The following is a 17516-nucleotide window of genomic DNA, read 5'->3' as shown; positions in this document are numbered from 1 at the left end:
TGGAGGGGCAGCTTCCCTGGCTGGGTTCACTGCTCTCTGGGGTCCCTGGATGTTGACAGAGAGGTCAGGTGTGGGCCTGTGTGATGTCGGGGTTCCAGGCCCTGCAGCCAGACCAGGTACCAGATCCACATACAAGCAGCCCTTTAGAGGCTGGAAGGGCTGATGGGTGGGCATGAGTGAGATGGGGAGGCATGTGATCTCCAGGAGCTGCCCCAAGCTGGCCCATAGGCCACTGATAGAGCTTCATGACCCCAAGCATCATGTTCACCCTGTTTGTGAGGATACTGAAGGCCCAGGGGTCTCTTTGTCACAAGAGCCCTGAGCCATGGAGCAGTGGGCTCGCTACCTTGCTAGTAGCTGTGTGTGTGGAGTCAGATCCCTGCCTGCAGCATGCAGGCATCCATATTGTGATTTGTGTTAAACGGGTGCATACTCCTGCCCTAGGCTGCCTAGCTCTTGATCACAGGGAGATTGGTTTCCCAGGACTCCAGGTGGGCCCCAGAGGGATCTCTGCATTTTTGAGTGATGAGTTTGCTGTGCCCAGCCAGGCTGTGGGTATGGAGCAGGGAAGACTGCAGTGGGTAGTTAGCAGAAAGCCTGATTTCTGAGTTTCTAGAACCAGTTCCCCTAACTAGGTCTCAGAAGTAATTGAGTCAGCATATGTCATCGGGGTATGAACTCCCCTTTGGTTTGGTTGTTGCATGTTTGGGGAAGGAGACTCTGTGAACACACACTTCTCCCTCTCTCTTTCTCAAGTTGATTTCTGGGCTAAGATAATATCACATCTCATTCTCCTACCCCTTTTATCTACAGGTCTGTCAAACGAGCCTCCCTGAACCCCACTTTTGTGTAGTATCCCTTGGGCCTAAATGTCAGGGGCACCCCATTGTCCACTTATTGATGGGCCTGGTCCTTATCCTGATGTATGGGTTCAAGGATGTGGTTGACTGCTGACAGGAGAGAGAATGGCATAAATGAGGTAGAAGTTGGTTTCTCAGCAGCAGAGCAAGCTGGGGGCCGAGCAGCTCTGCTCCCTTTGGACCCAGGTTCCTTCCAACTTCTTGCTCTACCACCTGCTATGGTGTGTGCCACCAGTCCAGCTGTCTTCCAGCTTGTGACAAGAGGGGAGGGAGGGAGAGGAGAGGACGCTATTTTCTTTAAAGGGAATTTTGTTTAAAAAAAAAAAAAGGGAATATTGTAAAAATGGGCCACAGTGGCCATAACTTAGTCACATGACCACACTGACAAGGGATGCTGGGAAGCAGAGTCTGTGGTTGGATAGCTAGGTGCCCACTAAACTCCACTCCTGCCACAGGTGAGGACTACAGCTAGCTGGCATCCTGTGCCCTCCCAGGTATGTTTCTAGCTTTCTTTCATTGAGCACTTGGAGAGCTCTGTGCCCTGCTTTGGTCCTCCCTGAGTTCCAGACAGACCTGTGTGGTCCCGTCCTCCTGGTTCCTGATCTCCCCCCATCCCGGAACCTCATGGAGGTTCAGTGAAGTTTATGTATAGTTAACATTGTAGCCACCACCACCCCTGTCACTTAGCATTGATGACCATGTAGAGTTTGAGAATTGTCTCCATCTGTATCCGTATCTGTAGCTAGGGTAAGTGCTCTAAAAATCCTGCCCCGGTGGTGTTCACACTGTGCTTATTACCTGCTCTGCAGGCATTTATTGAGCACCTGCTTGTATGCCCAAGAGGGCTACAGGTGCTTGGAAGACCTTGGCGAATGCTTAATAATACTTAATAATGCTTCCTGTCCTTATGGAAGTGGCGTTCTGATTAGGGCGATATGATCACAAGTCAAGACATAAATCAGGAAAGGACAGGCAAAAACCAAAACAAACAAAAACCCCCAAATGCCAAACAAAAACTGAAGCAAAATAAAAGTGGATGCCAACTAGGGCTGGGTGGTTTCTCCGCCCTGAGGCCAGATCTCTCTTCTGTGAAGTGGGCATCTCCATGTGCTCTTCCTGGCATTGTTCAGGTGTGCTCAACAGACAGAAGCCATTGATCAGATTGTTGGGATTTTCTGTCTGCTGACAGATTTCCTGCATGGTGCATTTAGGTTTTGGGGTACGAGGGGGCCAATGATAGGTTCTGTCTCTGGGAAGGAAGCTGATATCCTCGAGTGCTCTCTCCTGGATTTGCTGGCTCATTCTGTGCTCCCCTTATCACTCTCCCAGGGCTCCAACCTCACGGACATCTGCACTCAGCTCCTCCTACAGGGGACTTTGTTAAAAATCTCTGCGGGCAACATTCAGGAGAGGGCCTTCTTCCTCTTTGACAACCTCCTTGTCTATTGCAAGCGGAAATCCAGGTGAGTTGCTGGGGCAGCTGGGGGTGGGGCTGCCCATGTGGGCCATGAGGCAGGGATTGGATGGGACCCTAACAGTTTTTCACGGTGACACCTTAGGCTTGTTACTCCCCTCTCTTGGCCTCCCTTTGTTCTTCTGAGTTGAGGGGTTTGTTCTAGATCAGTACTGCCTAATAGAAATATAATGTAAGCCACATGTGTTATATAAAATTTTCTAGCAGCCATATTACAGAGCACCGTAGGGGAAGGGAGGGAAAAATAAGATGAAACCAGAGAGGGAGACAAGGCATAAGAGACTCTTAACTAACTCTAGGAAACAAACTGAGGGTTGCTGGTGAGGAGGTGGGTGGGGGGATGGGGTAACTGGGTTATGGGAATGTGATGTGATGAACATTGGGTGTTATATGCAACTGATGAATCACTGAACTTACATCTAAAACTAACAATATACTACATGTTAACTAATTGAATTTAAATAATTTTAAAAAGTTAAAATTAAAAAAGCAAGAAGAAACAGGCAAAGCGAATTTAAATAATATATTTTATTTTTTCAATGTATCTCTAAATATCATTTAATGTATATAACCAATGTATATTCAATTTTTGAAAATTATTAAAGAGATATTTTGCATTTTTTTACACCAAATGTTCAAGATCTAATGCATATCTTACACTTACAGCACATCTCAATTTGTCCTAGCCTCATTTTAAGTGTTCAGCAGCCACATATGGCTTGTGGCTGCTATATTGGATAATGTTGGTCTAGACGGTCATAGAAATTTGGAGATTCTTTGTGACGCTAACATCCTATGATTCTAAGACCCAAAGGTGGGGGATTCAAGGGCAGAGGGCTCTTCCACTGTTAAGCTTCTTGAGGGAAAGGATATTATCTTTGTCACCTTTGTATCTTTCCCTGGAGCTTCCTACGCTTTGTAGAGTTAAGGAGTGAATGGATGGGTGAGTGAGTGGTAGACACGTACAGGTGCATGCATGATTGTGAGTGTGGATGATGATGGGATGTGTGGGCAGATAGGAGGAGGGTGCACAGGTGGGGTTTTGGAGGGTGAGAGGATGGTGGATGAAGAGAGGCCGGGAGGAATGTGGATGGATGAATGAGTGGATGAGGGAGTGGATGGGTAAGTGGTTGGAGGTGTAAGAGATGGCTGGATGGAGGGATGGACAGAAGACTGGGGGATGTATGGATGTTTGGGTAGTTGGAGAAGTGGGTATGAAGCTGCTATGAGCTGGCAGAGGTGTGTTCCCATGAAGGTGAGTTGGTACCGTGCATGTATGGTATTTAAATGAACGGGTAGATGGAGGGATAGTAATAAAATGGGAGATTAATGGATAGATGGTCAGTTGGATGGTTGGATGGATGATTGGTTGGTTGGTTGATAGTTGTTGGGGTAGTTGGATTCTGGAATGAAGGGTTGAATGATCAAGTGGGTGGATGGATGGATGATTGTAGAGAGGGAGAATTGGGAGATGGATGGATGGGGGCATGAGTGGCTGGCTGGCTGGATAGATTATTGGTGAAATGAGAGATCCCTGTCTTTCAGTTTCCTGAGGACAGTCTCAGTCCAGCCTGTTTGAATCCCTCTTCCTGTTACCTTGTTTTAGGGATGAAATGGTGGCTTTCCAGATCCTTGATCTAGTAGAGGCTAAGGCTTAGGGAGGTCCAGACCCTGAGACCCACTGTCAGCATTGTCCCCACCTCCCTTTGTAGCTCCAGGCACCTCACGTACTGTCCCTGAGCCTCATCTTCCTGGTCTGTTTCTGCGCCTCCTGAGGTTGTCGTCAGGAACCTTTCCATAGGGTGAATGATGGCATTCATTGCATGTGTTTGGGCTTCTCTTTCTCCTCCAGCCTGACCTCTCTGAACCTCAGCTTCCTGTTCTGTGGAATGGGAATGATAAACTGCTTCTTACAGCAAGGTTGGGTTTAGAGTGAGCTCCTGACGATTGAATCATGTTCATGGTTCTCTGGCTCTGTGACTTTGGCTCTCTTTGCCTGGGTTCCCTTATATGCAGCATTGGGTGAATTATCACATGGACCTCAGAGAGTCATCGTGAAGAGCCTTTGTGTTAGGCGGGCCCAGCCCCTAGTAAAGCTCACAAAGTAAGGGTTGGCGGCTGTTCCTACTACTGTTAACTTAGCTCCATCCACATTGTGTTCCTGTTCACGGACATGTGCAGCTCCAGGCGCATAGTAGGCACTTTGACCGGGGCCCCTGCCCCTCTGCCCTTCCTCCTAGTTCTGGGTTTGGCCCTTTTGATTAAAGGCCTTGGCCTCCCACCTCTACCATCTCCCAGAGTGTGTCTTACTTGGCTGATGTTTTATTCTTGCCCACTCCCATTAGGCCTGTCGGTGTCTGTCTCGTGTCCCCCAGGTCCTCTCCTCTCCACCTTTCCTTCCTTCTTGCTTCGTGCCTGTTTTGGCTGTGCCCTTCCCTGCCAGCCACCCTGGGCTATCTGAAGCAGGCACTGTTCCCTGCACCCTGGGGTTTAGGAAACAGAACGTCCCTTTGGGCATGTGTGACCTGCTCCAGCTTTAGTTGACCTTGCTCACCTTGGGCCGCCCTAGTACCAGCCCTTCCTCCATTGGCAGGGTCACACCTGTTGGAGCAATTGTGGCCCATCCTGCTGGTGCTGGATCTCAAGTGGGGCTTCTAGGACTGGCCCCGTGGCTGCCATGAGGTCTCTGAAGGCCATTTGCTGCCTTAGTTCCATGAGTGATCCAGGCTGGCTGGATGGAAAGGGCACATCTGTCTCCTGGGAGAATGTGGTGGGCAGCCAGCATTCCTGCCTCTGGATACGGAGCCAGAGGGCCAGGCTCCAGGAGGTCCCAGAGGGATTGGGCAGGGGTGGATAGAACTCCCAGCCTGACCAATGTGGTCACAGGAAGCGCCTGACACTGCTAGGTGTCTGCCGACGGTTTTGTCTTTGCCTGGGTTGTGCGGGGCACCGCCCGTCCAGGATGCGGGTCATGGAAGGCCTCTGACTCACAGCGCTTCTGGCCTAATTCAAAAGTAGAGGCTTCCATCAGACGTGGAAGGAGTGTTCTAGGACCCCATTTGCCCGTTGTTCAGAATGGGAAACAAACACCAAGAAGAGCTCAATTTCTGATACCTCAGCTGCTTGTGTCGTGTCTGAGGGGTAGTGGCATTACTCCGGGGTTAAGGACCTAGAGGTCCTGCTGCTTACCAGCTGTGTAGCCTTGGGCATGTGACATCAGCTTTTTGTGCCTCTGTTTTCCTGTCTGTTCAATGTGGATGAAAGTAGTCCCCACCCAATAGGATTGTTTTTATAGATGAAGTAGGATGAAATGTGTAAATCAGCTAGAATAATGCTGGCACATGTACATAAAGAAGAATGACCCATCTCTGTCTTCCTGTGGGTATCTCACATACAGCTCACACTTAGATGGGGCCTAAAGCAAGACTCTTTGTGAGTCTTTTCTTTTCTTTTCTTTTCTTTTCTTTTCTTTTCTTTTCTTTTCTTTTCTTTCTTTTTTTTATATTTAATTTTATTTATTTATTCCTGAGAGACCCAGAAAGAGAGGCAGAGATATAGGCAAAGGGAGAAGCAGGTTCCTGGTGGGGAGCCCGATGTGGGACTCAATCCCAGGACCCCAGAATCATGACCTGAGCCAAAGGCAGACGCTCAACCACTGAGCCACCAGGTGCCCCGACTCTTCATTTTCATTACAACTGCTGCCCCAGACCTTTTCTTCTTCCAGTCTTCCTCATTCTGAGTAAATGGCACTACTGTTTACTCAGGAAACCAGACCAGAATCTTCATTGACCTTACCTTACACCCACTTCTTTAGCAAGTCCTTTCTTATCTGTCCCCAAACTTTTTTTTTTTTTTAGATTTTATTTACTCATTCATGAGACGCAGAGAGAGAGGCAGAGACACAGGCAGAGGGAGAAGCAGGCTCCCTGTGGGGAGCCTGATGTGGGACTTGATCCTAGGACCCCAGGATCACACCTTAAGCCAAAGGCAGACACTCTACTGCTGAGCCACCCCCACCCAGGCAGCCCATGTCTCCAACTTTGGCTAGAACTTCAGTGCTTCTAATAAGAACTCCAGGAGGGAGTGTTTGTGTATGTATGCATAAATGATTATAAAATTTACATGGAGGGATCCCTGGGTGGTGCAGCGGTTTGGCGCCTGCCTTTGGCCCAGGGCGCGATCCTGGAGACCCGGGATCGAATCCCACGTCGGGCTCCCGGTGCATGGAGCCTGCTTCTCCCTCTGCCTGTGTCTCTGCCTCTCTCTCTCTCTCTCTCTCTCTCTCTCTCTGTGTGACTATCATAAATAAATAAAAATTAAAAAAAAAAAAAAGAAAAAGAAAAAATCTTTCAAAAAAAATTTACATGGAAACAGAGAAATAGCTATGACAATTTTGAAAAAGGACAAAGCTGGGGGACTTGTACTATTGGTACCCAGGCTTACTATGCAGCTGCAGTAAGTAAAATAACATAGTATTGCTGTAAAATCAGACATATAGTTCAGTGGAATAAAACAGCCAGTCCAGGAGCAGACCCCCATGGACGTGGTCATGTGAACTTCAACAAAAATGCCAATGCAGTTCAATAAATGATGCTTGGTTAGTTTGATATCCGGTGGGGAAAATGAGTTGGCTATTAGCTCAGATGGTACAAAAAAATCAACTTCAAGTGGATCATAGATTTAAATGTGCAGAGTCAAAAAATCAGGTTTTCAGAGGAAGGCATAGGAGACTATCTTCATGATCTGATGGTAAGCAAAGATTTCTTAAATAGGACAAAAAGTTTAATTTAAAGGAAAAGTAGATTCATCAGATCATATTAAAATGAAGAACTTATCAAAAGACACTGTTCAGAGAATAAAAAGGTAAGCTATGGACTAGGGGTCTTTGAGATCCATATAACTGACAGGGAACTCACATCCAGAATGTAGTAAGAAGTCCTATAAGCCAAATTTGGCTTTTTTTTTTTAATTTTTTTTTTTTTGTTTTTGTTTTTTTGTTTTTTTTTTTCAAATTTGGCTTTTTATAATGACTTATTGGCACATGGCATGCCCATTTGTTTTGGTGTTGTCTGTGGATGCTTTCATGCTGCAAGGGCAGAGTTGAGTAGTTGACACAGAGACCATGTGGCCCATAAAACTGAAAATGTTTACCATCTATCTGGCCCCTTTCAGGAAAAGTTTGCCAACTCTTGTTATAAATCATTAAGAAAAAGACAACCCAACAGAAAAATGTGCAAGGGACAGTCATCTCACAAAAGCCCATGGCCCACAGGACCAGACGGCCAATAAACATGAAAAGGGGCTCAGCCTCATTACTCATCAGGGAAATACAAGTGTGATGTTTAATGAGCCGCTACTCTATGCCCACCAGAATGGCCGCAGTGGACGTTAGCTCCAGAGGATGGGGAGCCAGCAGGAATGTTCCTGCTCTCCTGGGGTGGGGTAGGCAGGTTCGTACAACTACTTTGGGAAACAGCTTGGCATTCTCTGGTAAAGTCGATCATGTGCATCCCTTGTAAGTCAGCTGAGGTCGATCACTTGCCGAGATGTGCACGTGTATTCTTCATAAGACACGGTGGCACCGAACGAAGCAACCGACCTCTTGATCACCATCACCCTTTGTGATTCCATGTATGTGAAGTTCCCAAACAGGCAGAGCAAATCCACAGGGTCATAGGTCAGGATAGAGGTCACTCTTGCTTGGTGGTGGTGGTGGTGGTGGGAGTAACTGGGGAGGGGGCACAGTGGGGGGCTTTTGGGGGTGTTTACAATGATAATAGAAGTGTTCTCACTCTATAAAAGTTAAACATACTTTTTTGGGCATTTTTTTTCCTGTATGGATTTTACATTTTAATAAAAAGTTTATAGAAACTTGTATGTGTCCGCACACACGTAGGTAAGTAAGTATGGGTAGGTGTGCACAAACCATTGTGCTCCTCGGTGGCTTCTAGTTTCCTGTGGGCTCTCCTGGCCCCACCTGCAGTCCCTTCCTCACAGGCTGCCACATAACCTAGATCAGATCATGCTCTTCCTCTGCTCAGACCCTCCATGGCCCCCATCTCACACTGTCAGGAGGAGCCTATCTTCATCACAGCCCACAGGACCCGGCCAGATCTGGCCCGTGTGGCTGCTCTGACCTCTGTCCCCACACTCACCCTTGCCCACTCAGCTTCAACCACCAGCCGGCGCTGCTCCTTGCAACATCGCGTGGGGCCTAGAATGATCTTCCCCAGATACCCTCCTAGGTTCCTCCCTCATCTTCCCTAGGTCTTTGCTCTAAAACCACCTCTTCAATGAGACCTCCCCTGACCACCTCTTCCTCCCCTGTCCAGTTAAAATCATGCACCGCACCCTCCTTAAGCATCTTCTTGCTTTATTATTAATTTTTTACAAACCTTAAATATTTTAACTAAAAGCATATACTCTGTGTTCATTAAACATTCTTTTCATCTAGAGCCAAAGTTTCTTTGAGGAGAAGTTTACTCTTAACACAAAAGCAACTCACTTTTATCATGTCTTTCCAAAATAATCACCTTTATTTTCAGGGAGATAACTCTTTCTACATTTGTATGTCCTCACTTACGTAATACGGAGTTTACCTAATTGCAGTGACAGGTGCACATCAGGCAAATAGATTTGAGAACATCACCCATCTGGCAGAGTAGAGGGGCCTGCGCATGCCACAAAGTGGCCTTTAGCCCCGAGACCTCATCCTCTGTTTTATTTTAAACACAACATTTAGCATTCCTGACATAACTTTGACTTATCTACTTTGCGTCTGTCTCTCTGCCCCCTGCCCCCTTGTATTGGAGGGCAAGTCCTCAGAGATTCTGTTTTGTTCACTGCTGCAGCCCCAGCACCCAGCAGAGTGCCTGGCACCAAGTAGGTGTTCTCCGAAGTGCTTGTTGACCGCATGGGTCAGTGACTCCCCTTTGCCCCAACTTGGCATCCTCTCCATAGGAAGCACTGCTCAGATGTTTGTTGAGTGACTGAGTGAGTGGCAGAAGGACCTGAGTCCTGAGTGAGGGAATGAATGGTGGGCAGGTGGATGTGGATGGTTGGGTGCACTGCCTCCTCTGAGCACCCTTCTCTGTGGTCTGATTTCAGGAAGTACCCTTCTGTTAGAGCCCCTACCCTCTTTCTAGCTAAGAGGAATGAGTTTTATTGCTTCTGGTTAGTTTCTCACTGGTGTAGCTCTGTGAGGTCAGCAAGGCAACTAGCCTATTTTCCAGATGGAGAAACTGTCTGGGAGCCGAGAAGACTTGTTCAAGTCACCTAGCCACCAGTCAAAAACTCGTGCATCCTTCCAGATTACTACTTCCCTTTGCTCTTCCGAGCCCCTGTTAGGTGAGATATAGGGGTTGTTGACTTCTTTCTGTCTTTCAGGGTCACCGGGGGCAAGAAATCCACCAAGAGGACCAAGTCCATCAATGGCTCCCTCTACATCTTCAGGGGTCGAATCAACACTGAAGTCATGGAGGTGGAGAACGTGGAAGATGGGACAGGTAAACCCTAACCCCAAGGCCCGCCTGAGCCCCAGCCCCACCTGCTCCATGGCACCATCTCGTTTTACTTTTTTCTTTTCTTTTTTAGAGGGGCTGGGGAGGGGTAGACGAGAGGGAGAGAGAAAATCTTTTTTTTTTTTTTTTTAATTTTTATTTATTTATGATAGAGAGAGAGAGAGAGAGAGAGAGGCAGAGACACAGGCAGAGGGAGAAGCAGGCTCCATGCACCGGGAGCCCGACGTGGGATTAGATCCCGGGTCTCCAGGATTGCGCCCTGGGCCAAAGGCAGGCGCCAAACCGCTGTGCCACCCAGGGATCCCGAGAGAGAGAATCTTAAGCTGGCGCCATGCTGTACGTGGAGCCCTATGCGGGGCTCAATCTTACCACCCTAAGATCACAACCTGAGCCTAAATCAAGAGTCTGATTAACTGACTGAGCCACCCAGGCACTCCTCAATCTTTTCTTTTGTTTAAAATGTAACTTAACCTAAATATCTAAAACACATGCACATCAAGTGAACACCTGGGTAGTCACCATTCGAGTTAATAAGTCAAACACTGCCTGTACCGTGGAAGCCCTTCACAGGCTCCTCCATGGTCACAGCACCTTTCCCTACCAGAAGTAACTGTCCAAATGGTGTGATGATCATTTTCTCGCAAACATTTTTATAAGCATGCATTAGTAAACATTTTCATGAAAATTTGTTTCTAACTTTAAGGGTAATATCATTATATATGCATGTTAAGTAGCTTTAAATATATACATGTAGTTATATAGATGTCTTATATATTCATTTAAAGGGTCACAAAATATTGTATATTCTTTTGCATCTTGCTTTGCGTTTCTGCACATCACGGTCTACACTGTGTTGGTTTCCACTACTGTGTAATATTCTTATTAATGCCTTGGCGATAGACATTTGAGTCATTTCTGCTATTTGCTCTTATGAACAGTGATGCTGTGAGCAGTCTTGTGTGAACCCCTTTGTGTATGTGTCCTTGAGCTTGGCTAGGGCAAGAGTCCCTAGTTGGTTTTGAGACACAGACTCCTTTGACAATGTCGTGAAACCTGTGGATCCCTCCTCGGATTTAGGGTACGGGGAGCTTCAACCTCCCTGGAAAATTGACAGCCTGTTTACAAAAAGAGGTTGGCCCATCTCCATCCAGCCCAGCCAGCAATGCATCAGGGCCCTCGACTTGGCATTGTGAGGCTTGCACTAGGTTTTAAGTAACCCAAGTGCCCAAATGAGATGGGCAGGGAGGCCAGAGTACATTCCCAGGCTCTGAGACTCCTGTATTTGTGCCCAGACTATGCGGTCTTGAAGCCCCTGTAATTGGGGGGGGGGGGGCAGTCTTTATTTGCAGATCTTCTATTCTTTGCAGAGAGGGAGTGAGCATTTAAAGGGTTGCAAGTTCAACTCTCAGATCCTGATCCTTTTGATGCCCCTGCCAGCCTGTCTTCCTGGGGCAAGATGCACTGGTCCTATAACCTTTCAGGTGTGTAGTGGCGAATGTTCAGAATTGTCCAGCTGAGTCTGGGCTGACCTTTGCCTTTTGCCCCTACCAGCGGATTACCACAGCAATGGCTACACTGTCACCAATGGCTGGAAGATCCATAACACGGCCAAGAACAAGTGGTTTGTCTGCATGGCCAAGACGGCAGAGGAGAAGCAGAAGTGGCTGGATGCCATCATCCGTGAGAGGGAACAGCGTGAGAGTGAGTGGACCCTCTCGTGGGCTTCCGAAGAGTGGTGGCTGCGGGGGGCTTTCCTGGGATCCTGGGGTGTGTATGGCTTCCCTTAGGCTGGTCACTTCTGTGGAGTGAGGACTGTGTAGTGAGGACTGTGTCCAGGGAAGGGGCCTAGGGTCCTTTCCAGAGAGATTAGAGCTATAAGAAGCAGGTCATTGAAGGAGCAGAGAGCTCTGGGACTGTGTTATAACTTGGTGGTAGAGTCTACTTGACAGGTGGTGAAACTGAGGTCCAGTGGAAGGGACTTGCCCAAGGTTGGTCAATACAGTTGGTCATCCTGGGATGCTTGGCACCTTTTACCCTTAGGGGCTGGTAGCCAAGATGCACCCTCCATGCCTCCGTCTCCCCCATAGTTCTGCTGCCTTCACGGGGGTTCTTTGTGCTTGAGACTCAGAGTCTGCATCTGGGAGAAGGATCCTTGGGGGCTGCTCATAAGCTGTGGTCAGAGATCTCTCTGGGCCCAGGCTCCCTGGATGCAGATTGCTAACATAGTGCAGGGCTGGGTGTGGTAATTGGGTGGGGCTGGGACCTGGCACTGGGTTATTGTGCAGAGATCTGGGAAAAGGGAGCTGTGGTATGTCTGGGGGCAAGTTACTTTAGCTTCCCAGACCTTAGCGATGTCGTCCAATAAGTGGGATAAGAGTCCCTGCTGCACAGGCTTGTAATGGTGTTAAATGCAGTTTGGATTTGACCATACTTGGGAAATTTGACATGTGAACCTAAAAACCCTACCCCCCGCCCCCTGTCTTTGCAAAGGACGAAACTGAGGCACAGTTTTCTCTGTATCTGTAGCCTTCCACTTGGGTGTGTCATAGACCTTTCCCACTCGCCATGTCTAATCAGAACTAACTTCCACCCCGCTTTCCACTCCTGTCGGTTCCCCATCTCAGTACCTGGTTCCTCCATTTGCCTTGGGCTTCAGATTCAAACTCTGGGTGCTGTCTCTGATTTCTGCCCATTCCCCAGATTCAGTACAGGGAGTCCCTTTACTTCCTCCAAGTCCATCCACTTCCCTCTTACCTATTCCACCCACGTGCAGGTCACCACCATTTCTCAAGAGTATGAGCCCAGCATAGCTAGATTTTAAGTTTTCAGGTGATATTTCTTGATTTTAAATTTTGTATCAAAATGTATTCCAATGGCTTTGAGCCAAATAAACGAAGGAACCTGGCCCCTGGTTGGCCAGCTTGTGAGTTCTGAAACTAGTCAGGGCTGGGTGTGTGCTCAGGACCAGGGGTGGTGTCCAGGGGTGTGGACGGGCCTGGGTGTGGCTGTCTTTGTGGTCAGGTTGGGGGGCTGTGGTTCGTTCAGGGTACATGGGATCATGTGGAGGGTGTGGCCTCGGTGGGCTTCAGTCGTTAGAATCAGGGTGTGGTCCAAACCTTGACTTCAGGGCTGGGTTTACAGGGGGTGGTGCATACTGTGATCAGGGGAACAGATCCGGGAATCAAACTTTTTGGGTAAAAATCCTGGTTCCGCCACTTCTAGTTGGGTAACCTTAGGCAGACAGGTGCTTTTCTCTGGGCCTCGATTTCTTCATTTGTAAACTAGAGATAATTTTGTCTTACAGGTTTCTTGAGGATCAAGTGGCATATAGCAGGCGCTTACAGCATTTTCTATCATTTTTTGTCGTTGCTGTTGTCAGGAGTCGTCAGGGTCCAAGTAGAAAATGTGGGGCAGGGATCTGGTCAGGGTTCTGTGCATATTGTCTAGATAAATGGGCAGATTTTTCTCCCTGGCTGGAAGGAAGAGCTCGGTAGGCTTTCTGATAACCTCTGCATTTGAAAATCTATGCTCAGGTTGAAGGGTTGAATAAGCCTGACTGCTGATCAGCAGTACCCTGGGACTTAACCTCTCTGGGCCTCAGCTTCGCCATCTGTAGAATGGGGGAGACCAGCCACCCTCCCCTACAGGGTTGTGCGAGGATCACTGGCAGGTACCTGGAGCAGTGGCTGACATGCCCTGTGTGCTCTATGATGACCCTGGTGGGGGGCGGGAACAGCTGGGTGGCAGGCTTCCAGGAGCCCCAGGCCTGCCTCCCTCTGCTCCCCAGGGCTGGTTCTCCCCTGAGCGCTGACTGTACCCCCTCTGTAGGCCTGAAGCTGGGCATGGAACGGGACGCTTACGTCATGATTGCGGAGAAGGGGGAGAAGCTTTACCACATGATGATGAACAAGAAGGTGAACTTGATCAAGGACCGCCGGAGAAAGCTGAGCACTGTCCCCAAGTGCTTCCTCGGCAAGTGAGTGGTCTCACTCAGGCCTCTGGGGGGTTCCCCGGCAGCAGGTGGGGTAGACTGTACCCACCTGGCCCTTCTCGCCCGTGCCTCTTCCCCAGGAGCCCTGCTGGGCAGAGCTAAAGCACCCGGAATCCTTGTGTAACAGACCTCGGAGGTCAACAAGGATCGTGGGGTCCCCATGTTAGGTCTTTCCAGTCTTTTCCTACCACAATTTACTGCAAAACATAAATTCTATGTTGTAACCTAGTGTATATAGCCGTGTAACGTATGATTGAAGCCAGTTTCACAAAACATTCTGGGCAGGGTATACTCTGAAAGTACCTGTTCTATTTCTTTTTTGTTCTCTTTCATTTCTATTCCATCTTGTCCTTTGTATGTTATTCATTTCTTCAGTTGTTTTAAAAAATAATGTGAAGCAAGACCATGGAGTAAATGTCACAAACTGCTAACGGGTTGCCCACCATGGATTGAGAAACACAGCCCCTCCTTCTCAAAACATAAGCCACTATAGATATTTCCAGCGAAGAGGTTTTTCACACAGGGAGTTGATTTCAGAGTTGCAGGAAGCGCCAGAAGAGCAGACAAGGGCCTTTGCATCAGTCAGCAGGCACCACAGACCCAGCAGCTTAAACAGAAACTTGTTGCCTTCCAGTCCTAGAGGCTGGAAGTCTGAGACACTAGGTGTGGGCAGGGGTGGCGTCCCATGAGGCCTCCTGCCCTGAGTTATACTTTAGCAGGGAGGTTCCTAGAAGCTCTCCGTATTTGAGGGCCCCCAGTTTCTCTCTTTGGGAAATACATTCCTTCCCAATAAAAAACGCTTTACCCCTGCCCCCATTTCATAGCCAAGGATCAAAGGGGTTGGAGCACAGGTTTATGTTAAACCCAGAATTATATCTCCTTTATTTGGTGGGGGCGGCTGGGGATGAAGAGGGGCAGCAGATACACAGCCTCACCAGGATTACCAAGCCGTGTGCCGTGCGCTTGACCTGGTGGTCAACACAGACGATGTCAGCCTCATGGGGCTTGTGGGCCAGCAGTGGGGGGGACGCTTGCCTGGGAGGCAGGGACTTTATTTAGAATTTATTGACTTATAATCCACCCACCTCCCAAAAACTTTTGAAGAGGCCTTGGATACGAACCTCGGTATTATATTACTGTGGACCAGGGGAGAGGTGATTTGGACGAAGGGAGTCACAGTAAAGATGGGGAAGTGGTTGCATTCTGGGTCATTTTGAAAGTGACCCCATTTGCTGGTCGGGTAAAAAAAAGAGTTGAGGATTGTGAGCCCCTGGAAAGCTGGAGCTGCCACTTGCTGAGAAGGGGAAGGAGACAGATGGAAGAGAAGGTTTGGGGCGTGGGAGTAGAGCTCAGAGGCTCCTTTCAGACAGGTGCCCTTGAGACTCTTACATACCTGGGTGGAGGTGTTGACTTGTTAGTTGGATATAGCTGGCCTTGGGGAGAAAAGACTCCGTTGGAGAAGTAAATGCAAGGCATGTGGGCATTTTTATTTTTTTTTAAGACTTCATTTTTGTGGGGGGAGGGGCAAACAAGCATGTGGGGGAAGGTGAGCCACAGAGGGCAAGGGAGAAGCAGAGTCCTAGCTAAGCAGGGAGCCTGACACGGGGCTCCGTCCCACGGCCCTAGGATCATGACCTAAGCTCAAGGCAGACGCTTAACTGACTGAGCCACCCAGGCACCCCACATTTTGATGGTTTTTAAAGCCATGGGACTGAAGTCTGCAAGGGGACATGCAGGGAGAGCCGAGGCAGGTACTGGGCCGTGGGGCTGCCAGGGTCTGGAGGAAGGACATGCAGAGGAGCCTCAGAGGAAGCGGGCAGAGAGGTAGGAGGCACTTGGGGCAAGTGTGGCGTCGTGCAAGCCAGGCGAAGAAGACGCAGAGACAGGGCGCAACGGCAGCGAGGTTTGGACACAGCATGGTTGAAATGCTGGGAAGACAGGCCTTTGGAGACCAGGTGTGGAGCCAGGGCCGAGCTCATTGGTGGCGGCATGAGGCTTGTGGTTGAAGGGGCAGCAGGCAGGAGGTTTTGAGGGGGTGGTTGGACTCCCGAGGAGGGGCAGGGGGGCTGCTCTGTTGCCCCCAGGGGTCAGCAACCCGCGCCAGGAGCTCCTTGGAAGGATGTGTGGAGAGGAGGTTGTGGGCCTCAGACCTGCGGGAAGTGGGGAAGAGGCGGCCTGGCTCGTCTCCATCAGCTAGTCTTTAATCCCTGGGCAGAAGGAAGGTTTTCCTTGCAGGAGGGGCTTGCTTCCGGCCCCTCTTGTCACCCGCCCCCCAGGTCACCCGACCTCTCCGCCTCCTGCCAAGCCCCTTGGGGAGCTTAGTGCAGCCGGATGGGATAACCTGCCTGTGATTAGAGCTTCAGCGGAGTCTTCTGTCTCCTCAGGAAGGATTAGGGGAGATTTCTTTTACCGCCCATTTGAAACAGGGCCAGGATTGAAGCTTGTTTTATAATCACCGGGGCCTTAAGGACCAGACTTCCTGCTGAAGAGTCTTCTAACAAAGCTCTTCTCCACACAGAGCTCTGCTCTTAGCCTGGCCCTGGCTCATGACCTTCCTCCTCCCCCCCAGGGCTCAGCTCCTGAGTCTTCTCCTGCTGGAGCAAACGTGGTCCTTCGGGTGGAAGGAACCTGTAGCTACCAAGACATAATTACCAAACTTTCCTCTGCTGCAGGCACTGGCATGTGGCCATGCCTTTTAACCCCCATGCAACATGGTGAGGCAGGTCACTGCCATTATCCCCATTTTAAGAGTAAGAGAGTTGAGGCACAGAGAGGGAAAAGGGCCTGCACCAGGTCATGTGGCCACAAGTCAGGGGCTGGGATTTGAATCCAGGGCTCTCTCCCACCACACTCTGCTACATGTATCCATTTATATCTCTGTTCTGCACATTTAATTTTTCCTTGATAGTTACTTTCTCCCTGTCCATCTGTGCTACTAGAGGGGGAATCCATGAATACAAAACATGTCTGATTTGCCCTCATAACTTTTGAGGGGTGGGCTTTTGAGTCCAACTTGGATGCAAACCCTGCTTCCCCCTCCTTCTAGCTCTGTGACTATGGGCAAGTTTCTTAACCTCTCTGAGCTTCAGTAAATGATCACTTAGTGAGAAATAATAAAATATGCCTCACTGGATTGTCAGAGGCTGCAGTGAGAAAAGGCATGTGACATGCCCCACACAGTGCTGGCCAGGTGATGGAAATGTGTATTGGGGTGGCCTGTTTCTGCCCTGCTCGGAGACAGAACTCGTGAGGAAAATCAAGGAATAACATTTGTATATGTGTGCAGAGGCATCATGGGAGGAACGAGGGCGTCTGTCCTCCAGGAGCCTCAGATCGGTTGGGCAGACTGAATCAGTTCATTCATGCCATTCATTCACTGTTTACTGAGCCATTACTGTGTGCCAGCAGGGGACAGGACAGATGGACCCCTGCCCTCATAGAGATGATTGTCTAGTGGGGGATCAGAAAATACACAAGTAGACCAACACCAGTAAAGAGGAGATTTCAGTGAGTTGATTGATGTTGTAAGAAATGAGTAGGCTGATTTCAGGGAGGTGAGGAAATGGGGTACCGTTTCAGCAAGGGTAGTCGGGAAGAGCCTCTCAGAGGAGGTGACATTTTAACCACGCTCTAGATTATCACCAAGAGCCAGTCATGAGAAGATCTGGGGG

The 17516-nt window shown here is 49.0% G+C and overlaps 1 protein-coding gene across 2 annotated transcripts in view; it reads left to right on the top strand.

The window, feature by feature from the left end:
- PREX1 (phosphatidylinositol-3,4,5-trisphosphate dependent Rac exchange factor 1) overlaps positions 1-17516 on the top strand; it is a 178523-nt gene that overhangs the window by 107301 nt on the left and 53706 nt on the right. For both annotated transcript variants that reach the window (XM_077873497.1, XM_077873498.1), the window contains 4 exons: positions 2190-2323; positions 9721-9839; positions 11406-11555; positions 13683-13830. In XM_077873497.1, the coding sequence (XP_077729623.1) occupies positions 2190-2323; positions 9721-9839; positions 11406-11555; positions 13683-13830 (551 nt within the window). The remainder of the gene's footprint in view (positions 1-2189; positions 2324-9720; positions 9840-11405; positions 11556-13682; positions 13831-17516) is intronic.

The sequence above is a fragment of the Canis aureus genome, chromosome 26 (genome assembly GCF_053574225.1).
Source record: "Canis aureus isolate CA01 chromosome 26, VMU_Caureus_v.1.0, whole genome shotgun sequence".
Lineage (NCBI taxonomy): Eukaryota > Metazoa > Chordata > Mammalia > Carnivora > Canidae > Canis > Canis aureus.
Note: the sequence above shows the minus strand (reverse complement) of the source record. Positions and strands in the feature narration are given on the sequence as shown.